Source organism: Tachypleus tridentatus, chromosome 1, assembly GCF_004210375.1.
Source record: "Tachypleus tridentatus isolate NWPU-2018 chromosome 1, ASM421037v1, whole genome shotgun sequence".
Classification (NCBI taxonomy): Eukaryota; Metazoa; Arthropoda; class Merostomata; order Xiphosura; family Limulidae; genus Tachypleus; species Tachypleus tridentatus.
Genome location: NC_134825.1, coordinates 54,930,847 through 54,958,804, shown reverse-complemented (window position 1 = coordinate 54,958,804; position 27,958 = coordinate 54,930,847). Strand labels below are relative to the sequence as shown.

General features: G+C 35.8%; 1 protein-coding gene across 3 annotated transcripts in view; it reads left to right on the top strand.

The window, feature by feature from the left end:
* Positions 1 to 27,958, top strand: part of LOC143249175 (uncharacterized) — a 58,920-nt gene that overhangs the window by 14,454 nt on the left and 16,508 nt on the right. Inside the window, exons 2-3 of one of the 3 annotated variants that reach the window (XM_076498653.1) lie at positions 2,439 to 2,495; positions 19,481 to 19,882. In XM_076498653.1, coding sequence (XP_076354768.1) covers positions 2,439 to 2,495; positions 19,481 to 19,882 — 459 coding nt within the window. Of the gene's footprint in view, positions 1 to 2,438; positions 2,496 to 19,480; positions 20,189 to 27,958 lie in introns of all 3 variants that reach the window. The other 2 variants (XM_076498638.1, XM_076498645.1) reach the window with 2 other exon arrangements.

Below are 27,958 nucleotides of genomic sequence, written 5' to 3'. Positions count from 1 at the left end.
TTACAGAGAAGTTTATGTTAAGTCTATTCAGTAGAGTTGAGGTGAACACATACCATGATACTGTGCTCTCATCCTGAAAATGGTATCTCTTCAATAAGGTTATCATAAGCATACAGTATATGTAACTGTACTGCATGCAGCATTGTCTGTTCAGTTCAGTTCAGTTAATGTGTGCACATGATATACAAGTCACAAAAGTACGAGTACAATGTCCTCTTGCAGCTGGAGCCTGTTCTGTAGAGTCTGATGGTAATATTGAGGTGTGCACACAAGGTAGGTCTGAACATGCTCCATCCATACTACACTTGTTGGTTATCTGGTCACTTATGTACAAGTACTTGGATGAATATGTTCTCATTCTGCTCACCCCTGCATACAGGAGGCTTGTTTGCCTCTTCCTCCTTTCATTTATGAATGAAGAGCATACCCTTGATGAAATAAAATGTGATATCCCATAGGTGTGTCTGTATGAAGCTTCTGCCATTCAATGTCACATTTTATGGTTCAAGTAACATTTGCATCAGTCTCTCCACTACTACAACATGGGATTCTGGCTATTTTGTGTGAAGAGGGAAGTTACTGTCTCAGAATGTAACAATTTCCTTACCTGAAAGTGTATTACCAATATATATCTCCTTACATTTCCCACCCATCCTTCCCACTTTTGGTGCACCTTTGTTTTACTTGCTTTGCTAAAGAATGAAGTTACCAAGAGTGCAAGTTGATAGGGGGTACTATTGGGTATTGAGATATTTCACACACACACACACACACCCTATTTTTGATGGGCTTTTTTCACATGATGGCATCATCATCAATGTTACAGTTCATGTGAAATTAAGTGGGAGTTGCCTCAAGTCTAGTGGCATGCAAATCTCTATAATAGGCATGCTGTGTATCAGAAATACACTTTTAAGTAAGGAAAATACCTTTTTTCTTCCTTTTCATTCTACGAGTCATGCTGGTCTGGATAGGTAACTTCACCCCAATGTGAGCAATGAGCTAATATTTCAATTGCAAAAAGTCTCTGACTGAAACAACTTTGTTGAAAAATTTTATCATCTCTTATGATGATTTCAATAGAACCTATTAGCTTTTTCAGTACACTATATGCTATTTGTGCTCAATATCCTTCAAAAGAGATTTTGTCTGTCATTTTTTTGGAATGTTTATAGATTCATTTAATTTTCAAAATAATCTACCAAATAAAATCTAGTCTCATTCCATATATTTTTAACACACACACACATATTGAAGTTGGGCAATTAATTGATTACCCATGAGCATCAATGATTGCTGTATAATCATCTAACTGTAGTTAGTGGTTCTTATCATTAGTGTTTTCAATTATTCCAAATATCAGAGTAATTAAAATATTGTCATTATGATTTCTGAATATTATTTTCTGTTAAATCAGGATTTTTCAGCATAACTGATTAGTGTCACAACTCATGAAAATAATCAACTAACCAAAGTTAGTGTTTCCAATTTTTACTATTTTTTTTATTATTCCAAGTATCCAAGGTACTACATACTATTGAAATATATAGGAAACTAGTATTGTCACTCTATAAAGAGAGATACTTTATTTATAGTTGATTTAACCAGTACATCTTTGAGACAAGCATAATTTTCATGCACTGGTCTGTCTTTGACATTTGTAGATATCCCAGTTTATTCTTCTGAATTCTAGGAATTTTAACCTGTCCATTCTTATCTTACTTCTAAGCCACCAGTTAGGTTTGTCATGTAGTTATGTTAGTTTTTTTTCCATTATGGACTTCACTTTGGGAACATTTGTCTCATCTTTTTATTTTCCATAAACTTTCAAGCCTGGGCAGTTTTTGCATTGGTAGTTATACTGGGCTTTGATATTCATATATCACTAATTTTCTGTATTAAAAGGATGCTTTCCCCTTTTACTCACTTCCTTTTTAGCTTTGTATTCTGACTATTACAGATATAGAAATTAAAGTGTTTAGTTCTAAATTTTAATGAGTGAGATTTTACAGATTTATCGCAAAGAAGCACACCCTCCATTCTACACTACTTTCAGTGAAGTGATGTTGATCATATTCTGGTTGAAAGCATTGAATGGGAGCTAAGGTTGGCTTGGCAATCAACATGTCAGAGAAAGCTGTTTTGTGTGTGTATATATAAGTATACATATATTTGTACAGAGAGAGAGAGAGAAGAGGTGTGTATTTGAAATTAACTATTTCTGAAAGTGGCAAAGTCTGAACAATGATTGAGGAAATATTTCTGTGTTTATTTGATTACTTCAAATGTTTTTGTTTTAGCAAAAAACTTGTATGTTGCAATCAGTATAATTTTGAATTAGTGTAAATTTTATATTAAACTGCATCTTTGCAAATTTGAATGCTTATTTCAAAGTACACTTATTTAAAAAGAATAAATGTAGTTTTTGTTATATGTAGGTACTGTTGATGCAATGAGAGCAAGAGGAACACAAGGCATAAGTATTGAAAAATATGGTAATTAAGATGTATTTTTATCTGAATTTAAAATATCACATATTTTATTATAAATATCTTAAAACTGTTTTAGCATTTGTAACTAATTTTGTAGTTGTTACATAATGGCCAAAAATTTGGAGATGACATTTATGTTGTAATAATATAAGGTGTGAAATTTATGGATTCTTGTGTTCTTATGGGTTCTTATAAAACTCACTGACTGTCTAAAATTAATAATCTCTACTATTTGCTGTTTAAAATCAGTCTTTCATACTGCATGCATGATGGATGGCCAAGACATTATATGCCCTCAAGATATAATTGAGGGCATATAATAAAGTTTAAGCTCCCTAGCCATGAGAAAAAAATTACAATGACATCTGCATCTTTATGTTTAGGTCTGCTTTAGAGCCTGTTTCACTTCTTCTGATACTATTTTTCCCTCCCACTGGACCATTTCCTACCACTATAATTGGCACTGCCAATGGTACTAGAACAACCAATGAAAACATCAAAGGTTGACCTTGGAGACTCATGAAGTAGAAGCCAGTAAAAGAGAGTAAAGAGGAGGAGGAGGAGGAGGTTGAGTCAGATATAGTCAATGAGGAAAGAGAACTGTGCAAGTGGGTAGATTCAACTTTGGATTATAATGATTTAGGAAGGTTTGCAAAGAATCTTACCTTTTGAAAGCGAGTCAAACAAAAGTCTAATAAGATGGTTAGGGGTAGAGAGACATGATACAAAAGGGCATCCAAATCCTAAAGATCCCAACAATTTAGGAGACAGATTGGGAGAGAGAGAGAGGGTTAGAGTGGACAGATATGCTCCACTGATAACCTCTCAGGGAAATGATTAAGGGCTCCAGATAAAAAATGAATGAATGAACAGAAGAAGAGAGGATAAGGTGAGGCAGAAAGAATTGGAAAAACATGACGAAAGTATTAAGATACAAACCTCACTGATGTAGAGGAATATTTAGCTGCTAAAGTCCAAAACAGGAAATTCAGATTGATGGTAAAGCAAAACAAGGGCTTATATATTTTGTGGGGTTCAAGCCATTCTGAACCCAGAATGTATTTGGTCCACAAACTTATTGGCATTAACTCCAATGTCAGGTGATAGTGGGAGAACAGGATACTGGTCCAAAGGTGTTTCATTTAACCCTGTGACTTGCTACTACTAATTCACTAATCACTCTTATCATATTTCATTTCCAAAACTAAAACTAGTGGACAAAATTGGCTACAATTTATAAGAATGTTCATAAAAGATGTAGTTTCAGAAAAGAAATTAATTTTGAATTTTTCTACTATTTCAATTAAAAATTCATATTTTGATATATTTATTTTTACAGTTATTAATATAGTTATTTACATGTCATCTTGTTTATAACCTTTTAAAATTTGGATGAAAAGTTAAACTTGCAAAAATTAAACCATTCATGTTTGATTTTTAAAATAAACATACTTTTCAATTTTAGTTAATTATGTATTAAGACCTAAATACAATTTAAATATATCATATTCAGGAAAGAAAACCGCCATACATGCTATAGTCAGTAAAGCAGATACAATATGAACAGCAATTACAACTATAAAGAAAATTGTATGCCAATTTCAAATTAACCATTAATAAAATATAGTGTAAACAGAGGTCTTTCTAATGATTATATACACTTGTTTCAACTAACCTTGTACATTGTAGATTTCAAGGCAAAGTATAGAATACAGACATGGCAACCATCAAGGGTTGGAAAATTTATATCTGTTTCACAGACAACCCAGTTTGCAAACTATAGATCTCATGACAATTATGTCAAACAAATGTGTTTAGTGTGTAAAAACTCCTGCACATTCCAGCTTATATGTCTAAGAGGAAGAGGTGCAAAAATTGAGAATTTTCAAAGTGCATGGATCACATGACACAAAAACTGCATTTTAATTTATTTTTTGAAAGGTTTCCTTTGAAACAAGGTAATTAAAACTTAGATAATATAAACTTTCAAATCATTACATGTAATACAATATTAATTTCATTTTCATATATTGACAGTAAAGTTGTTTAATTAAATTTTAAATGTAATGCAGTACTATATGCAGAAATAAATTTAAAAATGGTGCTGGGATCTATATGGTTAGAAGGAAAGGATAAAAATCAAAGAAAATGAGAGACAAAACATAACAAAACTGGTTATTTAACTTCTTGAAAGTCTGTGTGCATTCACTTGAACAACATGTGACTGTATGGCATGAGATGTGGGTAGATACAGACTGTCAAAATCATTATCCTCTTGTTCAAGCAATCCTGAACAAGGCATGTCAGGATTACCTGGCATATCTGAAGCCTACGTAAACATAGTCAACTCTCAGCAAGCCAAGACCATAACATCTTTGCTCATAACTGTAGACCCAAAGCCATTGTAGATTGTGTTAAGCAACTGTGGTAGTAGCGACTCTGAATTTATGATAACAAAGAGTGGAAGTAATAAAAACTCGACAGAAGGAACTAAAAAGGTTAAAGAAATGAAATGTAACAACTAAAAAGAAAACTAAGTACTCCATAAAACAAGTAAATGATCAAAATTCCATGTGTAAAACTCAAGTGAAAAACATGTCTAAATACCACAAGTGCTAATCAAGGAGTGAAGTTGATCTAAGTTGCATAGAGAAAGTCAGATGTACTAGTTTTTGTTGCACTCTTGTTGGTATAAAAAAAAATCTACTGTTACCTAAATATTGAAAAACAATAACTTTAGAACAGACACTTGCAAAAATGTTTCAGTTTCTTTTCAAACTGTCTGCTTTTTTGATGTTGCATTGTTGAATAGCTGGCCTAAGCAATTTCTGTGAAGCTGTGTGGTTTGACAAAGAAACTCAGGCTGAGTCACCAAAGATTAAGAATGATGAGCATTTACATAAACTGTTCATGTTTGTTAGTTATTTTTATCTTCACTACATCAGTCCAATGTGAAAGGCAAGTAATGTTTAGTGCTGCATGTAACACAGATGCTTTTTTTTTCTTGTTTTAAAAAATGCTTATATAAAGTCTGCAAAAGTTATTTTCCACCATCACATGAATTTGTACTAAACTTAGCAAGTATGGTTCTTAAGTTCAAACAAGGACTTTGTTGCATCATATATTGTAGAGATTGGTGTTTTTTGAATGCATTTTATTTGCTGTTGTATGTTGGAAGAAAAATAAATGACATTTAAGTATTTATTTGAAAATATTTAATTATATATACATATGTAATGTATCATGGGCCCCTTTGTTTCTGTACTTTACAAAGTAAGAACTTGTCTTTCTACTTACTTACATTAAGGTTGAATTAAAACATTATACAAAACAAAAGACAATTCAGGAGAAGTTTTATATAATTTCTGAAAGTCATTTAAATATATATCACTGATAAACTGATCTTAACATATGAAAAGGAACATATTTACATTAAAAGTGTATTGGTCAAGGAAGATTTCTATAAAAAAACAATGTTTCAACACAAAACTTATTTTAAAATAAGAAAAATTTTAGAAAGTATTTGTCTATTTCCAAATAAAAAGTAATTGCCTGTATGGGAAAATAATGTACACACAAACAAAACTATTAAAAAGTTGTAACATATCAGAAAATATTTTACATTTAAACAAAAAATACTCACTTGTGTCGAGAACAGTTTTACGTAAAACTGTATAAGGTAATGAAAAGTTGTACAGATTTGCATAAATAATGAATTGGAACATTATTAATATACATAAAGTGAATAAATCAATAAAATCTTGTACAAAATATTTGAATTTTTTATCAAAGACCAAAATTCAAAGGACATGTCCATGTTTTTTTTTACTTGCATTCAAAATTTTAATGAACTACTGCTTTATGAATTTATGTCAAGTTTAATATGAAATTGTAAATTATAATTTAAACTTTGTATTATATTGAGATAATTTTATAATAATAAATATTAGAAGAACAGGAACACATTTATACTCGTGGTGTGTTGAATACAGCATTGGTTAAAATTAGATGTTCATTATTTTATAGTATAAGAAAAATAAGTTTAATAACTTATTTATAAACAGTAATAATCTATATACTAATGGAAATGTGATTATATATTACAAAATACTAGTCTGCTAAAACAGTCAAACAGGGTCACTTTGTAAAGACTAAAAGTCAATTTTTTATTGGATGCAGTAACATGAGTGCATGTGCATAGCGTCAATGCAAATTATTTAATGTCAGTCAGACGTGAGTAGATGGTCAATATAATAGAAAAGTAATAAACATATAACATTGAGACTTAAGCTACTTAAACTAAACATTTTCATTTTCATGTTATAATTTTTAGTCATTATAGCATGAAAAAAAGCATAATTTCTGTTTATTTCCTTCTGTTTTTGTGATTGTTACTAGGTTGGTCAAACTGGCAGATCCCACACATTTAGACTATAGAATATAAAATATCTTACTAAAAATGTTTGAAATGTATTCAAGTTTTTTTTTATCATAACGTGAAATCACTTTGCACTCAGGCTAGTAACAAACAGACTGTATTTTCACAAACAAATCTTTAGAAAAAATATTTCAGTAAATAATCTGCTTTTTCTTGTGTACAAAAAAAACTTGTAATTTTTATTCTGTCTCCCAAACTTTGTGAAGGTAGAGATACTGCAGTTATTGTATAAATACTTAATGTGTGCAGTTGTGTTCACAAACTCGTATATATTATTCCATGCCTGTTGCAAAAAGGTTAATAAAAATAAAGTAATTAGCAGAGGAAAAAGAAACTGCAGAAACTTCTTTGACAACAGCACTAGTATTATATTCTTCAGAGTGTTTAACATAGAAACTTACTAGAGTTTACACTTCATTTGGGTCTTGTTTGTAAGACAAAATTTGAATCTTTTCTGATCATGTTTCTCAACAAGTGTGGGGTAATGCTTTCCAACAATTAATTTCAGAGTGAAGAGTCTGGAACAGTTCTTGAAAGTGGTTCACTTTTACCAAAAGGAACTGATCTACTTTGAAGTAGAGGTTGAACAAGCTGATCGACAAATCCATTGGTTGGTTGGTTGGTCTGCATTTTGTAAACTATGTGAGCATTTTCGGTTGTCAAGTCCAAAAGTTGAAACCTCAGTGGTCACAGTTGGCATAGTATTAGAATGGAGAGTGATACGGGCATAAACGTCTTGTTTGTCAGTCCTCTTTACAGTTGTCAAATTTCCACATTTAAAAAAATGTACTTCTCCTTTGCACAAGTTTGTAGCTGCCAGTTCCTGTTGGAAATACAATCTGTCTTTCCTATATATTCCATGAGCATAGGTTCCAACAGACAATACTTTGTCAAATAAGTAAAGGGAAAGTGTAAAAATTTTCCTTGACAACCCTGTGTCCTAGTCTATTGTTCTTTTCCATTAGTTCTATCTTAGTGTTGTCTGTAATACGTCTAGCTTACATTTGTGTCTTTGCATTTTTATATTTTAAATTTGAAACAGTATCTACTTGCAGAATTTGCCAGGACTCACAACTTGATATCCAAGTGGATGGGTTTCTTGGGTATGTACTGAAGGAAACCAATTCTACATTTTATGCCTAACATTTGGTCATTATATATATAGTTCTCTGTCAGGAGAATTTCAGAAGAAAGTCAATGAGTAGGTCTTACTTTGAAAAGTTTATCATGGTTAGGACCAATTTTAGGTAAAGCATTGGTATTGTTATTGAAATGTATCTATGAATAGCAAAAAATTTATCCCAAGATAAGATATTAGTAAACCCAGGAGTATGAAGAAGAGAATATAAAAACCATTAGTCAGAAAGATAATTAAATTTGTTTGTTTTTTAAACTAAAGTTTTATTGTCTCCAGTAAACCTATGTCTCGTTGATGATAAATTGTATATTTTCTGTCATAAATAAACTTTTTAAAAAATCATTATAATCTATAGCATAAGCAACCTGTCGGGAAACAGGTTCACCTCTGATAAATGTAGATTGTTTACTTCAATGATTTCTCTCCACGTCCATGTATCACTGTAAGAGAAAGGCCTCTGCTGCTTGGAAGGAACAGCTTCGATGGAACTTTAGCTCTCTCCTCCTTGTCCTGACTCTTTGCAGTAGTGATGGTTCTTCAAGACCATCTTACATTAGTTAATTTACACCAGCTGCATCCCAATATCTTTACAAGACAGAAACAAGAAGAACTGGGTCCATATTTTATGGGTATCTACTTTTGTGAAGAACTTCTTTTGGAGATATTACAAGAGAAGGATTAACTTCAAATGAAGTTCTTCATCAGAGAAAAAAATATGTTTGAGGATCTCGGTTTCCTCCTGTGTTGGAACCTTCTTCTGCAGTTTTTTGCTCTTAAGGTCAGGTTCCATTTCTAGAAGGAAAAATATGAGGATTTACAACACATTTCCAATTTTGTATCATTATATATATGTTATACACTGTATAACATCAAATTTCTATTGATTAGAGATTCTTTATATATTATAAATTATGATTACTTGTTTGCTGGTAATACTATATAAACACCCAGTTTAACTTGCAGTTGTATGGTGAGTAATTTGTGTCTTAAGTTGCAATCAAGAAGGTTAAGCCAGGAATAATAGCCTAACTAAGATGAGTCATATTTATATTAGTAGAAACTAAAATTTATTGATTACTGTGTAAGCATTGTAATGTAGGAAACAAAATGTCCATAAGCACTTACATACATCTACACCAACCATCCAGGAATATTGCCAGTTTATTGGATCAGGTACAACTTGTACTTTCTACACAGCCATGTAATAAATATTTTCTCTCACTTTTATGAAGTGTCTTGGACAATTCTTGTAGCAACTACTATCCTGTAAAGAACATTTTATAATACTTTAGACAATTGTCATTATAACCATTATACCAACAACTAGTTGATAAATTCTATCCCACTGTGTTTTCAAAGCAGGTAAAGTTCTGGAAACTGTGCTTCATAAGCTTATTTGATATTGACAGTGATAAACTGTGATAATACCTAAACAGGGACTGATTTATTGCTTTATATTTAGTAGGTTTCTACTTCAGCTGCTAATGGTAGAATAAACATAGGAAATAAGTGTAAGAAGATTATAAAAAACTCAGAAGACTTGATTTAACCTTTACTGTTTATACTGAAAAGAACAGAGTACTATTCATTTTGATTTTCTAGTTTCTGAGCCATCTGCTAGCAATAAAATAACTGAAGAAAATATGTGAAAATGTGAGACATGTAAACTCTGACAATAAGTACTTTGAAATTTTGTGATCAGTATAAAAACACTACACATTTTAATTTTTCCTGCAAAATCTGTACTTTCATTAAAGTTTGATTACTTACCTACAACATGGAAAATCGAGTGTAATGTTGTAGCAAAAAAAATAACATTAAAGTATAAAGCTTTACTGAAAATAAACATGTTTGAAATTTAATTATGAGGATTTTATTTTTCATTTGTTTTCACTATTTGTTGCTATAAAAGTAATTAAAATGATAAAAATAAAAACTTTTCGATAAGATAATGAAAGGAAAATAATAAATCTTCATGAAGTACACATGCTAGCAGCTTGTGCATTCTCTATTCAAAACTATAACAAGATGCACATTAATGAGCATCATAATTTTTCAACTTGTGGTGTTTTTAGTCAGACACAGCTCAAAGGTCAATACAACAAAAATTAATAGATATGAATAAATTTATACTGTTACAAGATTATGCTATTTAGAATAAACATTTATGGTTTCCTATTACAATTTGCAGTTTGTCTAGAAATAAAATAGGTAGTTTAAATGCATTTATGTTGGTTTTGATGTTAGTTAAATCAGTCATCATATAAGAGTTAAAATTTATAAAATAAAATATTAAATATAAAGTTTTATGCAAATATCATTTGATCATGTAGGAGGATATGCAGGTTATGCAAATGAAAGTTCACAAATTTCAGATAAAGAAAAGTATTTACAATCTTAAAATCAAATTTACTTTTCATGTTGAATAGTTAGCATTCTGAAAGAAGTTCATGAACAAATTTTTAATAAAAAATCCTGACACTTAATACCAGACCCTGATAATTTAGTATATGGAATCATTGTAATGTTTACTAACAGTCTCAAAAATTTTGTAGAGATTTGCAAACATCATCAAAAATCATCATACAGTTACTCTTTTAAATAATTTTATGGTTACGATCTGGGTGTATAACACCCAGGCTGTACTGGTAGGGTTAGCATAAAGTATACAAACTTCTATGGTTAAAAAGAAAAGTGCAATCATATATTGAAGGGTAATAAGCATTTCTTTGCATCTCTGACAGTTCAAAATTCACAAATGCACATAGGTATCAGAAATAGTAGAACTTTGTATTAAGAAAGTAAAATTATATTGCATTTAATAAATAGTAGTTTTGTTGTTTGGCATGACAAGAGTTTAAAATCATGTGATAAGCAAATAAGCACACCTATGAAATTTCTATCCAAAGCTTTAGAACAGTCTTAGCAGTATAAAAAAAAAAAAAAAAAAAAATTGAGTAGAGGAATTGTTGATTTTTAGGGTTTGAAGTAAAGTGTGTTAGATGTACGAGACTGTTTAGGCCTTATTATTTAATTTACTCTGTGAATTGATATTTAATAATTATTTATGACTTGTCATAAGTGAGTTGAAGGTAATTTCTTTAAAAGCAATAGTTATGATAAGTTGCATAACTGTAAAACCATGTATGTTGTAAGTGCATTTCAGTTGCATTATTGTTGCTGCTTAGTTATTCTATTTTGGTATTTTTCTTGCTATCTAAAGTATATTATAGAGTTGTTCACAACACTTACAGAAACTCTGAGGCCTCAGTGGTCAACATAAATATAGGTGACCAAGTAAGTGCAAATTTCAAAATAAAGAAGCAGAGAAAAAGTCAGAAGTTCAGTCAGAAAAAAAAAGTTAGAAAATGTAATGTTAGCTGACATGTGAGTGATTTGCCTGAAGAGATTATATCTTAAAGTGAGTTTCACAGTTTAATAAAGATGAGAATAATTTATCTTATCAAAGGGCATTCTAAAATTGAACCCATGTGTGTGAACTTTGACAAAAAGGAGACAGTTATCTAAGGCTCTAGATACAAATATGGTAACCAACAGTTATAATGGTGACTTTGAAGTGAATGTTTCTCAGATTGTACTGTAAGAAACATAGTAAAGAAGAATAGTTTGTCTTGTCAGTTGACAACCAATAGTTTAACAAAATTTGTTTTACATGATTGATTTTTTTACTAGATCATACTTAACAGAGGATAATTTTGAGCAGCCACTTCCAGCCTCTTTTCTTCAGTTGCATACTTGAACTTGTAAGGTTTGGGTGGTCTCTCCTATGCAATTAACTCTGTTCCTTCCCCTTTAAAAGAAAGGACAGTGAGTTACTACATGGTTTTTCTCCATCTCCTTATATTGGTGTTTGTGCTGAGAGATTTGCCACTCAGTTGCTTAATGGGATAGCTATGCCTTGTCCCCCTTGTTTATCAGATCAGCATACTTTGCTTCATCACCACCAGGAAGTGGCCTATGTAGATTCTCAACAGACGGGGACCCCCTTTTGGACCTGTGGGGGATCTAGATTGGAATGTGTGATCACTTTAAACAGGCCATAGTTTTATGGATTCTCCTAACTCTTAAGACTGTCCTGAGGTAATTGTTTTCCATCCATCTTTTGTCAGATTGTTTTCTTTTATTCTTTCTTTGGTTTCCTGGCTGGTTTGTTGTTGGGATTTATAGGGTAGAAATGCCTTGTTAGAAATGGTTTATCATCTTCTCCCCTTAGGGAGTTAGGATAAGCTGCTTTACTTCATCCCATGTTATTTGCTGGAATTCCAGAGATGTTAGAATCCCAAATTGATATTGCCCATTTACATTCTTTATCATCATTTGCTTCTAATCATTTTGGCTCTGATTTGGAAGAAACGGCTTGGAGTGTATCGCAATCCCTTCCTTCAGTTTACAGGTCTTTTGGTTCCCATACTAGAGTCCATCCATATTTTTGAGGATCTTCAGTTTGAGTGGATCAACAATAATGACATCAGTAACTAACCTGGGAGTGGAGGGAGAATGAATACATCACTTTCTGGACATTTGTAATTCTCTCATCAGATATCCATGGTTACTCCACATGCTGATTTCAGGGTTGGTGTTTCTTTTTATATCACCTCTACCATTATTTGCTCAACCTGTTGCTTTTTCACCTTCAACAGATTCATGGTGAATGGAGCTCCATTCTCAAGCCATAAGAAAGTTGTTGATCAAAAAGGCAGTTACGAGGGCTGATTCCATTCTTCCAAGATTTTATTCCCATTTTATCCAAGATGACAGGAGAGTGGTATCCAACCATCAATCTGTCTTGACTCAACCAATGTTTAGATCCTCCTTTCTTTACAATAGAAAAGCTTTTCTCAACATACAATGACACTTTGTACAAGAGCTCTAAATGACCAATTTTGATGTTACTGACACATCTCCATATTCCCATTACAGAATTTTCCTGAATGTGTCTCAGGTTTGCGTGTACACAAGGGTCAGGTGCTACATCTCTGGGCTTTTCCTTTAAGTTTTGCTCTAGAATCTTACCTCTTCTGAAGAGTTGTTCAAGTTGTCCTGATTAATTACATTTCTTGAGCCTGTGCACCCATTACTGTATGGATGACTGGCTCTTTCTGGCTCCATCCTGGTAATTAGCAGAACAACACTCAAAGTTTCCTATCAGAAGCCACATAAGCAGGCTTTTTTAATTGGATTGGAGAAATCTGTTTTCGTCACCAATGCAATATCTTATCTGTTAGAATGTGTTTTTGAATACTAATTTGCATTTAATCAACCTTTCTTAAACTTCAAACTATGGAAAGAGCTATGAGGCCTTTACTTGGTCTCCTCATACTGCACAGATAGTTCTCTCTCTTTTTGAGGAAGTGATCATCTCTTAAGCTTTCCCCTTGGTGCAGATTCCTGTATGTGTTGAGGGGACCTCTCAGGGAAGGTTCTGTTATTTATGGGATCTAACATCCACCCACATATTTGCCATGCATGGTGGCACATGAAGGAAAGGAGAGAATCTTGGTGGTTGAGAGGTCCAACCCTAACACACCACTTTGGCTTTGAATTCTTGTAGACAGGCAGCTTTGTGGTGGCCCCTTCAGTCAATTGGTTAGTCCATTTGGGCTGGATGAACCAAGCATCAGTGTTGGATGTTCTTAACAAGTGTTGTGGACATTGTATCTGATGCTGGTGTTTGAGTATAGTGCTCATGAAACCCTGGCAGTGTTGCAGTATCCTTGTTTGGCATTGCAGCGCATCCCCTTGTAGAGCTTCATGGTGAGTGGGGTCAGTGAGCACCAACACATTCTTTTTTATTATGGATCCTCCAAATAACTTTAATAAAATAGTGAAAAATCAGTCCACAGGTAAATGATCATGTGTTGAAGATTCTGAACAGCAATCTTCAACATCTGTAACACCTGTACCTCATTTTCTTATATTACATTCTCTTTCAGACAACCCTTTAGGGCAAATGTCTCCCTTTTTTATTCAGGAGGGACTAGAAGGACTTACTGGCTCTCCATTGTCAGTCTAAAAGCTTCACTCTTGTGACATATTGGTGGAAACATCCACATCTAAACACAGTAAACTCCTTTTACATTCAACAATTAAGGATATAGCCATTGAGGCTACCCCTCATGCTACTTTGAATTTGTTATGAGGGGTTATTGTTGAAAGGGATTTGAAGAACATCCCTGAGTTGGAGATTCTCGCTGGTTTCTCCACCCAAGGAATTTCTGCAGTGAGGCATATCTCCACTCGCAAAGATGGAATTATGATGCCAATTAGTGTCCTCATTTTAACATTTACATCACCATGTCCACCTGCCAACATTAAGGCAGGTTATCGTAATTGCAACGTATGACCATACATTCCAAACCCTCTCAGATATTCTAATGTCAGAGGTTTGGTCACTCAGTGATATTACATCATGGTTCCTTGACATTTGCTCATTGCAGTGGCAAGGACCATGATGCCTGTGAGTGTGAAACAGACCCTCATTGCATCAGTTGCAATGACTCTCACCCATCCTTCTTTTGTTCTTGCCCTAAGTGGTTGGAAGAAAAAGGGGTGCAGTGTTTAAAGACGATTCAAAATATTACTTACCCTGAGGCTCGAAAGTTGCTGTCCACCACTTCATTTCGGACGTATGCTGCTGCACTTCATTCCACTACTACAGTGGAAGTGCAGACAGATCTCTCTGTGCTTCCAAAAGAATCATTCTCAAACCATATGAAAAGTCTGTTGACCTCCATTGTTAAAAAAGATTACGAATCAATGTCAATGCCCAACTCTTTCCCTAACATTCATTCCAGCAAACCCCAATATTCATTTCCTTTGGTTTTAGGTATGGGCATTTCCTTGGGTGCATCTTCTTCTCCTGCCCCAAGGTTTAAAACAATCATTCATTCACGTTTTAAGTCACTGGAATCCTCTTCCAACAACAACAACCTTCCCAATTGACCCAGAGAAGGATCCATTGAGGTTGACAGGCCTTCTTCAAATAAAGAGAAAGAGATGCTTAAAAACAGAAGGACTCTCCACCCAATTATCTTGCACATAATTAAAAGTGACCACCTTGATACAGTAGAACATTTAAGTTTTATGTTCTAATCTGGAAAACATCAAAACACTGACTGCTTCATACCATCTTGTATGTCTTTTCTTAAAGAAAATATTTCTGAAACCTGCTGATACAGTCACCTTTTGGCAGATTTCTGTGTACAGAAATGACAGGCTGTGTGCTGGACGAGTGTATGTAGGGGGGGGACTGTTGGTTGATCAGCATGTACCCACTTTGTCTTTGCCATTCGACACACTCTTGGAGGCCATAGCCATCCGTGTTTCCTTTGGTCATACCATCACTGTTTGCTCTCTCTATCTACTTCCTGAGGAGACATGTGATTAGTCAGAGCTTAATGCTCTCATTGAACAGTTGCCATCTCCCTTTTTAATCCTGGGAGACTTTAATGGACATAATCACCTTGGGGAGGTACTAATATTGATGGGAAAGGTGGCTCCTTACAGAAGCATATACTTTCAGATCACAACCATTCTCTTTTCAATACTGGTTCTAATACTTATTTTCATGCACCTAATCAATCCTTTACGGCTATTGATCTCTTAATTTGCACCCATTCACCATTTTCCCACTTTTCATGGAGGGTTGATAATAATCCATAAGGCAGTGATCATTTTCCTATAATTTTGAGAGAGACTGGCCGTGGTCAATGTCCTGGTAGAAGCTTTGCCAAGTCAACTGGCCCTCCTTCACTGCTCTTGCAGAACTTGATCCTGCCATCGTCTATAAGCCATCAGTAGATGACTGACTGTATTATACAAGCAGCTGCTTAGTGTATTCCTTAAACCTTGACACGTTTTCCACAATATCCTCGTCCATGGTGGAGTCGTGCCTGCCAGATGGCACTGAAGATTCAAAAACAGGATAGGGATATTTTTCATAGGTATCCCACATTCTCGAACTGCATCTCTTTCCAGCAGGCCAATGAAGGTGCTTGGTGGGTAAAACATCAAAGCCAGAAGGAATCTTGAATTAAGTTCACAACCACTACATCTACCACCAGTTTCAAAGTCATATAAGACAAGATTCCAAAGGTCAGTGGGCAATATACTTCTGTCCCCCCTTTTGATCTTGCTTTCTAATGGCCAGGAAGTAGTTGATACCCTGGGCATTGCCAATACTCTAAGTGAAAGCTTTTGTCAAGTATCAAGCACTTCTGCTTCCTCCTTCACCATCTTAGCCATCAGGACTTGGGCAGAGCAATCACCTCTTTCCTTTTGAGCTGATTGTCTCTGACTATAATCATCCCTTTACACTGGTGGAACTCAAACTGGCCCTTCATCGGTCTGGCATTCCATCAGTCAGACCTGATGATGTACACTACAAAATCCTGTGCCATCTATTTCCTGCTTTTCTTGTTATTTCTTCTGATGGCTTTTAACTGACAGGAGAATGCTTTTCCTGATTCCTGGCACCAGACTATTGTCTGGCCTTTCTCTAAGCCTAGGAATGGTCCCAAGATTCCTTCAACTTACCATCCAATTGCTTTGATGAGCTGTTTCTGTAAGACCTTTAAGAGGATGGTTAATACTTGTCTTGTTTGGTTCCTCGAATCAAACAACTTCCTCTCACCTACCCAGTGTGGGTTCTGACAACAGCTATCCACCATGGACCACCTGATTCGACTTGAAATACCAATCAGAGAAGCCTTTCTCAAACAACAACATCTTGTATCAATATTCTTTGACCTTGATAAGGCTTATGATACTACTTGGTGGTATGGCATTTTGCCAGATCTGCATTTATATGAGTCACATGGTCATTTGCCCATTTTTAGTTTAAAACTTTTAATGGACAGGCAATTCCAAGTTCGTGTGGGTTTGACACTTTCTTGTTCTTTTCTACAGGAACTTGGAGTCCCTCAAGGCTGTGTTTTAAGTGTCATACTTTTCAGTATAAAAATTAATGCTATCACAGAATATCTCCCTCTTACTGTTGAAACGGGCTCTGCGTCGACAACTTTTATATCTCATGTCAGTTGTCAAACATGAGGTATATTGAGAGGCAGCTATAGATTGCCCTCAATTGTTTACTGAAATAGACCACAGCTGATGGTTTTAACTTCTCTTTTCTAAAATTGTTTGCATGCATTTTTGCTGACAATGGGGTATTCATCCTGATCCTGAACTCTGTATCAGTGAAATTGTGCTTCCTGTGGTCCCTGGAGACAAAGATTTTGGGGCTTGTCTTTAACTCTAAGCTGACCTTCATACTACACATCAAGCAGCTACGAGTCAAACGTGCAAGAGCACTGAACATCCTTCATGTCCTCTCTTCCACCACTTATGGAGTGGATCAATGTTCTATGCTAAAGATATATGGTGCTTTTATTTGATCAAAACCAGACTACAGGTCACTGGACTATGGCTCTGCCAGAACCTCCTCCTTGAAGATGCTGGACCCCATTTATCATCATGGACTTCAGCTTTGCACCAGGGCTTTCTGCACTTCCCTAGCCCAGAATTTACACAGGGTCTTGTGAACCTCCTCTACACCTCCACCATTTGAAACTGTCTTTACTGTATGCTTTGAAACTTTGATCCTTACCATAGCATCCCACCTGGGGTTGTGTTTTCCTTCCTCATTGGGCCATGCTTTTTCAGAAGAGGGAATCTTCCATTGTTCCTTTTGGCCTTGAGTGAAGGCATAGTTGGATGAATTGGGTCTGTCCTTGGATAGCTTTGATGTAATCACTGGTCAGCCCATTCCCACCATGGCTTATTACAAATATCAAATTTAACCTTTCTTTAAGTCATTTCAGAAAAGCAGATAATCCCAGTTGAAGTACCATCTGTTATTTGCTGAACATTTTTCGAACCATTTTTCCATTCCTATTTTTATGGATGGCTCAAAATCAGGTGACTGTGTGGGCTCTGCCAAAGTTTGTTGTGGTTTGGTGGTTGCGCACAAAATCACCTCTTCAGTTTCTGTGTTCACACCTGAACTGTATGCCATTTCTCTTGCCCTGGATCACATAGATGCTAGGCAGTACTCCAGCTGCACTATTTATACTGACTTCCTTAGTTCTCTACTGGCCCTGGAATTGCTTCATGTTAATTCTCACCCTGTTCTTGCCAATATTCAAAACTGATTAGCCCAGTTCTCTTTAACATCTACTTTTATCCAGTTTTTCTGGATACCAGGCCACGGTGGTATTCGTGGGAATGAGCTCACTGATACCAAAGCTAAATCTGTTTATTCTGACACTGTCACTGCTGGTGCCTGTTCCAAAAATGTACTATGGCCCTGTATTCAAGGCTCAACTCTGTGCAAGTTGGCAGTCGACTCGGAGTGAGCATTGTGAAAACAAGCTTTTCAAAATAAAACCCTTGGTTGGATTTTGGCCATCTTGCTTTTGTAAGGATCGTAATTAGGAAGTTGTCCTAACCAGACTACGCATTGGTCACAGTTTTTTAACTCATTGTTTTCTTTTATCTGACTGATAAACCAATGTGTTGTCTATGTGATACTAGAGTCACAATATGCCACATTTTACTGTCTTGCCATCATTACAACGCTTAATGATACCACCATTTTAAACATGTTTTGTCCCAAGGTTTATCCATAACATTAGACAGTGTCATTGGCGATGTTGACACTGTCTACCTTACAAATCTTTTTAGTTTTTTGAAGGCCATTAATCTTTTTAATGCCATTTAAGTTTTTACTTCAGAAGTTAGATCTTTTTTAATGTGATTCGCTTTTAAGAATTAAAGTACAATTGGTTTGATTTGGAATTAGAAAATGGCTGTAACATCAAATAACTCTAAACCAGGACTAGAAAGTCCAATTTCAGGTGTCTAATGCTGATGTTTGAACTACCTGTTATTCTTCCTGGTGAGTTTTAATAATTAAAATTATGCTGCAGAAAGTCCTTTACAACTTTTATTACTGTAGTTTCTCTTTTACTGCTGTAAACTAGATAGAAAATTGGATTTAATGCTATTTATCTTTTTAATTCAACAGTTAAACTTTGTTTTGTTTTACTTTAAATAAATATTAATATTTTTACTTTATTTGCACCATGAAACACCAAACCTTCAAGCTTCTCGTTCCTCCTCGTTGACTCTTAGTAAGGTACATTAAATCTAAAGTAGTGAATGAGACAGTTATAACTTAGATAGTGAGTTTGTTATTTAAGTCAGTTTTGTAAATAGTCAGATATGTTTTGATGCAGAAATAAAGATGAGAATTATTCGTGGAGTTTCTGCTAAATGTAGTTTGTGTGAAATTAAGCCAAACAATTGAAGAAATAACATTCTTGTAATTAAATATTTTGGTGATTGGAGGATTCTGGTTTAGTTTTTTTTTTATCTTTTTCAACTTTTTAGGTTTTAATCCACATTCACATCTGACTAATCTTCACCCAAATAGTGGATCCTCAGCAACTTCTCCTTTAAAATCTCAAGAAATCCAAAAACCCACGACTTCTAGTCATGGTTCAGATGTAAAAACCCATACCCTTTTTGCTAACAATGACTGTGCCACAACTAGCCGAAACTTTATGGTAGTTGCTAAGAGCGTCTCTACATCTGCTGCTTTCCCAACTGTTGATCCATGCAAATTGGTTTCTGCAGCATCAATAGTAGCAGCTGTAGAAAAGCAGGAAGACATGAGAGACAAGTTATGGCCCTGTCCAGCATGTCAGGTCTCTTTCAAGACAGCATCTGATCTCCAAGCACATCTTTCTCATCACACGAAAGATGATAGAACAACTCCTTGTGAAATCTGTGGTAAGTTTTTTATTTCAGCAGAAAGAGTCAGGATTCATGTACGTGCAGTTCATGGAAGAAAGTCTTGTTCTTGTGATGTTTGCGGCAGTGGATTCAGCTACCGTTGCAAGTTATTGGACCACATGCGAACCCACACAGGAGATAAGCCATTCCACTGTGATGTCTGTGGAAAAAACTTTTCCCAGAAGAATCATTTGACTCGGCATTCCATGATCCACACTGGGGAACGTCCCTACCCATGTGATTTTTGTGGAAGAGGTTTCTACCGGAAGGATAAGCTATCCCGGCACAGGCGTATACACACAGGTGAGAAACCATATATCTGTTTAGCCTGGGTAAAGCATTCTTCTGCAGGTATAAGTTAACACATCACATTAAAATGCATTGTGCAGAAAAGCCTTTCACTTGTGCCATTTGTGGAAAGATATTTGCTGAAGAGAGAAGTCTGAAGAGACATAAATGCTACTCTCCCCATTCACACAATTCCAGCTACCTCAAGTACTGGATGGCAGTCCTGCACTGTAGGCAGAATTCAGCACTATCATGGCCATGTGTTCAGAACCAGTCTGACCATACCAAACCAATGGCCTGACCATGTCCAACAGCAGTTCCAACAAAAAACTTTTCCATCTCAGTCTTGCCACCAACAATGTGAAGCAAAATCTGCAACAAAACTCTAACCATTTCATATTCTCTCCCTACAAGCACAATTGTCAAAGTCCTCCACCAGGGAGTCAGTGAACAACTTCAGCTTTCATTGGAAATACTTATTAGTATCAAACCTAGTCAGGCTCACATTCACTTGCATTTTCTTATTATTATTGTTGTTGTTTTTTTATCATTTTAGTAGTAGGAACCCATTAGATCTGATCCTAAGTGTAATTAAGCATGTATTGTATGTAAATACATATACATACATACATGTATGTTTTTAATTTTGCAGACACCATTCTTGAGGTGTTTAAGGTAGTATCATACACCATTTATTTGTAAGATCATAAGATAAGATAAGTTTTATACGGTAATTAGTTTATTTCTGGGGCTTTTATAAAAATATACAGCTGCTATTTCATACAGCTGTATACATATTTTATAACTTATTATGGCGTAGAGATAAGAATCATATCTATTGAGTGTATTATGATAATGCAAGTTAGGTGTATTACTCTGTCCTAAATGTTTCAATGTATATGGTGGAGTTTCTGTGTTATTCTTTAAAATTCTGACTTTCTTTACCGTGCACTAAATATATGTAGAAAACAATTATCACATTTAAATACCACATAATCAATCATTTAATGAAACTGAACAGAAGTACGAAAGGAAATTTTTATTTTGAGAACTATTTCAGCTATTACATTATTTTTTCTTCAATTAGAATACGTAAGAAATATTTTTTTATTGAGTAAGTAACATTTTAAAGTTACTGTAATTGATAATTCAGCACTTAAATATCATTAAACATTAATTTTATAAAACTTAATAGAGTGTGACATATTTCATGTATAGTTATTAGTAACTTATGATCAACAGCTAAAGAAAAAAGGCTACATTTGTTCTTGGTTGTCCAAGAATTTTAAGACTTTTTACTGCTCAGGAAGCACAAAGTGGCTTAGAAACTACAGCCAAATGGCTAAAGGCACAACAGGATTTTGAGCCAGTGAAACTTTTGCAGTTAACATCTGAAAATTTGATCTTCCAGGAAAAAATATTATTCTGTAAAAAATTGAAAAAGTACAAGATAAATTCTGTGTACTGACTTTCTGTTGATGTCGGTATTTCATTGTTTGTAGCAAATAAATTGTAGCGATACGATTTTAAAGTTGTGTGTACATGCTGTATTGGGTAATACAACAATTTCCTCAATTACAGTTTATCATTTTATACTTATATGAATTATGATGTTGAAGTATGAAAATGAGATGAGGTAGCCTTAGTTAAGCCATTTTACACTTGACCATATCAAGTTTCATTTCACAGACAAGGCTGTGTGTTAAGTTTTGTTTGCATTATCAATAAGACTAAGTAACTACTTGAATGTACAAAGAAAATTGCTGAGAACTTCTTGAATGTCTAACTTCAATATTTATATCAATCTGAACAATATATATAACAGGTTTATAATTTAGTTCAATTTTTCTGCCCCTCGGTGTGGATTCCTGTACATGGTGAGGGGACCTCCCAGGGAAGGTTCTGTTCTATCTCGTTACCTTCTCTGGGATCTAAACATCCACCCACGTGTTTGCCGTGCGTGGCGACCCATGAAGGGGAGGAGAGGATCCTGGTGGTTGAGGGTTCCAACCCTAACACATCACTTTGACCTCGAATTCCTGTAGACGGGCGGCCTTTGGGTGGCCCCCCTTGGGTCACTTGGCTGGTCCACTTGGGCTAGAGTCAACCAAGTACCAGTGTTGGAAGTTCTCAACGGGTGTTGTAGACATTGTGCCTGATGCTGGTGTTTGGGTATAGTGCTCACGAAACCCTGGCGTTGCTGCATTGTCCTTGCGTGACTTTGTAGTGCATCCCCTTGTAGGGCTCCATGGTGGGTGGGGTCAGTGGGTACCGAAATTTTTTCTTTTCCCTATGGATCCTCCAAAAAATTTAAATAAAATTGTAAAAAAACAGTCAATGGGTAAGCGACCACATCTTGAATACTCAGAACAGCAATCTTCAACATCAGTAACACACGTACCTCATTTTCTTTCGGAAAAACCTTTAGGGCAAATGTCCCCTTTTTTTACTCAAAAGGGACTAGAGGGACTTGCTGGCTCTCCAAAGTCAGTAAAGAAACTTCGATCTGGTGACATATTGGTTGAAACATCTACATCCCAACACAGTGAACTCCTCTTGAATTCAAAGGCAATTGGGGATATACCTATTGAGGTTACACCCCATGCTACCTTGAATTCTTCACGAGGAGTTATTGTTGAAAGGGATTTGAAGAACGTTCCCGAGTCAGAGATTCTCGCTGGTCTCTCCACTCAAGGAGTTTCTGCAGTGAGGTGCATCTCCACTTGCAAAGATGGAGTTACACTGCCATCAAATACCCTCGTTTTAACATTTACTTCACCACGTGCACCTGCCACCATCGAGGCAGGTTATCTCATTTGCAGGGTTCGGCCATACATACCAAACCCTCTTGATGTTTCCAATGTCAGAGATTCGGCCACTCAAAGACATCTTGTCGTGGTTCCCTGACATGTGCTTGTTGTGGAGGCAAGGACCACGATGCCTATGACTGTGACATGAACCCACATTGTGTAAACTGCAATGGTTCTCACCCCTCTTACTTTCATTCTTGCCCAAAATGGTTGGAGGAAAAAGAGGTGCAGCGTTTGAAAACGACACTTAACATTAGTTATCCTGAGGCTCGGAAATTGCTGTCCACAACTCCATCTCAGACATATGCTGCTGCACTTCATTCCACAACTACAGTGGGAGTGCAGACAGATCTCTGTGCCTCCAAGAGAATCGTTTTCAAAACAAATGAAAAGCCTTTTGACCTCCGTGGTTAAAAAGGTTGATGAATCGACTTCCACACCCATCTCTGTTCCTCCCATACCTTCCAACAAACCTCAAGATCCATGTCCTTCAGTTTCAAATACAGGCATTTCTTTTTCTCCCACCACAAGAGACAAAACAATAATTCGTTCACGTCCTCAGTCACTGGATTCCCCTTCCAATAACAAAAACCTGCCCACCCGACCCAGAGCAGGATCCATGGAGGTTGAGAGAACTCCTCCGACTAAAGACAGTAAAGAAAAAAGACGTGGTCGTAAACCGAAGGGTTCTCCAGCCACTTCACCTACCCGTTCTTAAAAATGGCCACCTTGATACAATGGAACTGTCGAGGTTTACGTTCTAATCTGGATGATATCAAAACGCTGATTGCTTCCTACCATCCTGTTTGTCTTTCTTTACAAGAAACATTTCTCAAAACTGCTGATACTGTCTCCATTCGGCAGTTTCTCTGTACAGAAATGACAGGTTGTGTGATGGTCGAGTACATGGAGGGGTGGCACTGTTGGTTGAAAAACACGTGCCCACCCTGTCTTTGTCACTCAACACACCCTTGGAGGCTGTAGCCATCCGTGTTTCCTTGGGTCATACCATCACTGTTTGTTCTCTGTACCTGTCCCCTGGAGAGACATATGATCAATCAGATCTTGATGCTCTCGTTGAACAATTGCCATCTCCATTTCTAATCCTAGGGGATTTTAATGGACATAATCCCCTCTGGGGAAGTGCTATTATTGATGGGAGGGGCCGATCTGTAGAGCGGATGCTCTCTGATCACAATCTTTCTCTTTTCAATACTGGTTCTTCCACTTACTTTCATGCACCTAGTCAGTCCTTTACCGCTATTGATCTCTCAGTTTGCTCCCCTTCATTATTCTCCCATTTTTCATGGAGGGTTGACAGTAATCCACTAGGCAGTGATCATTTTTTGATCCTTTTGAGAGAGACTGGCCGTGGTCGATGCCACCCTACCTGCGTGCCCCTAAACTAAACTAAACTAACGTGGTAGGGGTTCAGTTTAGAGAGAGAGAGAAATCAGAAGAAGTCTCTCCCCAGCCGGGGTGTTCAGGAGCGTTGTGGTTCCTCTTCGTCCCCTTTCGTGGATTGTTATTAAGATTAAGTGGTGGTTTTTTTGGGTTTTTTTATTTATTTAATAAATTAATTATTGTTATCATTCTTGACTTTTGGGTGGAGGATGTCTCTCTAAATGTTGTCTTGGGTGGAGGCAAAGGCAGCAGCGGAAAGAAAGGCCGGGATCTGTCTCGAAAGGAAGAAGTTGAGCAGATGTGAACATGAATATGATTCAAATCCAGATCAAATCAAACGGCACGATTCAGGGTCTGGCAAAAGAGTTGCCTAGGCTGGGATCTAGAAATCCAATGCCTAAAGATTTTGATGTGGGGGGAAACGGGAGTGCCTCGAGAAAACCCACTTTCACAGGACAGGCGCCGAAAGTTCTGCCTGTCGTGTGCCCTGTATCTGAAAAAAAAAAAAAAAGGATTCACGTTAATGACATGGATTTTATTTATTTAGATTCTTTGTTGAGTGGATTGTGATTCTTGAAATATGTTGTAAGGTGATATGTATTTTGTTGATGCACTTGATAATTTGTGTAGTGATGCCGTTAGTTTGTTTCTATTTTCTGCTTTTAGATAATATTTGAGAGAAAGTTCTGTTATTCTATCTCTTATAGTTGGTAAATTGCTAATTTGGTGTAGATAATTTGTTGGCGTAAATGATGGTAGGCTGAATGCAGATTTTAATATTCTGTTTTGTTGCACTTGGATTTTCTGGAGTGTGTTGTTTGACATTGTATGTAACTTGACATCCGTACTCTATTAGTGGACGGATGTAAGCCTTGTATATTTGTATAATGGTGTTCGGTGCGCATTTCGATTGTTTACCAGTTATAGTCTTTAGATATGAAATCCTTTTCTGATTGATGAGTGTATATTGTTTATATGTTTTTTCCATGTTAGTTTTGTGTCGAAAGTGACGCCAAGGAATGTGATGTTTTTGCTCATGTTAATGGCTGTGTTTCCAAGTGATAGTTTTATTTTTTTTAGATTTTTTCTTTGCTTCTTTAGTTTTCTATAGAAGGTGATTGCTTGTGTTTTTGTTGGATTTAATACGACTCTCCACTTGTTGCTCCATGTTGAGACGTTGTTTAGTGATTCTTGTACGCGAGACATGGCCATTACTGGGTTTCTGGAGGTGCTCCAGATTGCGATGTCGTCTGCGTATTGTGAATTGTGTGTGTATTTTAGATTTGGAAAAGGTATGTCACTGACGAAAATTATGTATAGAAGTGGAGAGAGGACTGATTCTTGGGGCTCTCCTGCCGTTATATTAAATAATTTGAATATAGTTTTATTGACTTTTACTTGTGCTATTCTATTGGTTAAGAAATTTGAAATCCATTTGACTATCGTGGGATTTATTTGCAGGTGATTTAGTTTGTATATGATGGCGTTGTGCCATACGCTGTCGAATGCTTTTTTGACATCTAGGAATACCCCGATAATTACTTGATTGTTGTTGTAAGCTTTGTAGATTGATTCGGTGAGTCGTGTGAGTGATCTGTTGAGGTGATCTGGAAGGATGTTTTCGTCTCGCGAAAATGGAGGAGACGGTTTTTCTGGAGGCATTTTGAGTTTCTGGAAGGATGTTGTTATGATGGCGATTACCCGATCGAAAATGGAGTTTGTGAGGTGGTTGGAGATAATTTTTTTCAGAATAATCCATCAGTTTGCCTGTTGATTGAACTTGAGTATGCTTCTAGTGTCTCGCCAGGGAATCGTGGTGAGAATGAAGCTTGGTTTGTATTTATGAAGTTGTTGACATGGTGTTGGTGTTGTGTGTCGAAATCTACTGAGTTTAAATCGCTAAAAGAGGATTTGTAATAGTCAGCTAATAAGTCAGCTTTCTCTTCGTCCGTCCTTGCGATTTTATTGTTGTGTGTGATATGTTGTAGCATGTGATTTGTGTTTTTGTCTGAAGCAATACTCTTGAATTTTTTCCAGAATTATTTTGGATTGTTCTTGGTTTTTTCTAAGTTTTTACAGAAGTCATGCCAATTGTTTTCTCTTACTTTTTTAATTTCTTGTTTAATTTTTGTATTTGTTCTATTGATTTCTGTTTTAATGTGTGGATCGCGTGTGACGTAGTGTGTTCGTCTTAATTGTCTGCGTTTGATTATTAGTGCGTGAATTTCTGGTGTTAGAGTCCATTGAATAAGTGATTGTTTTCTTTTCGATTTAGGAATTGTGTTTTTATGGCTTTCTTTATGGCTTCTGTAATTTGATCAACGTAGTTGTCTAGTTCTGTTTTGTTATTTACATGTTCAATTGGATGGGGTAGGTATGAGTCCAGAGAGGCATTAAAAGTGAGCCAGTCTGTTTTGGTGTAGGTGTATGCGGAAGGAGTCACGTATGCCACAGCAGGGTGGCGCAGGTGAATCATACATGACATGGGGAAGTGGTCACTGGTGATTTCATCATGCACTTTAAAGTTAGATATTCTGTTTACCATGTCCTTGGGTGCGATGATGAAATCGAGTACATCGTATGAGCCGTTAGCGGCTGAGAAGTGTGTAGGTGTATGGTCATTGATTAGGTGCATTTTAATGCTAGAGATAAAAATTTTATGCGCGATCCTCTGCGTGTGTCTCTGTTACCCCTTAATTCTGTATGCGGTGAATTAAAATCTCCAATAATAATTGGTTTGGGTTTACGATTAACACATTTTTGAAGGAAGTTAATGTCGATATCTTTTGTTGGTGAGCAATATAAGGCTAGAATCGGAATAGTTAGCCGGTTGTTAAAGTGTATATTACAGAAAATGGTTTCATTAATGTTAGATTTAAAGGAATCTTCTATCAAGATTAAATGCGATATTTTCGTACTAAAGTAAGTTATTATACCTCTGTTGTTTTCTGAGTGAGGTATGCTGTGTGTGATGAATCCGGGGATTGTGGTGTTTTGTTTCTCTGTGCAAAGTGTTTCTGAAACGATGATCATGTTGCCGTTTATATGTTTGTTTATGTTGTATATTTCTATCTTTTTGTCTTTGAGATTTCCTTGGCAGTTGATGTGTAAGATTTTAATGTGTTGTATCATTGTGTTGTTTTATTTCCCATGCATGAATTTTGAGTGAAAGATGGTGTGGTTTGAGGTGAGGAAGGTTAAAATAATAACTTGCAAGGCTGCAAACAGCCTTGAGTGACTCGTGCCTCGATTCGAATGAGGAGAGATCACTCAATTCTATCAGCATTGCTAGCAAGTTTGTGGTGAAATCTGTGGGGTTGAATGCTTGTGTTATTTTCGGGCGTGTTACGTCCGCGTAAGTACATGTTGGTTGAGGTTTAGAGTGTTTGATTTGCGAGTCAGCTGGAGTTTGTAGTAAAGGTGCCCTGGTGGAAGCTAGATCAGGCAGACTGGTCCTCTTTCACTGCTCTCGCAGAACTTGATCCTGCCATTGTAAATCAGCCATCAATAGACGATTGTGTAGCAGCGGTAACTGACTGTATTACACATGCAGCTGCTCAGTGTATTCCTA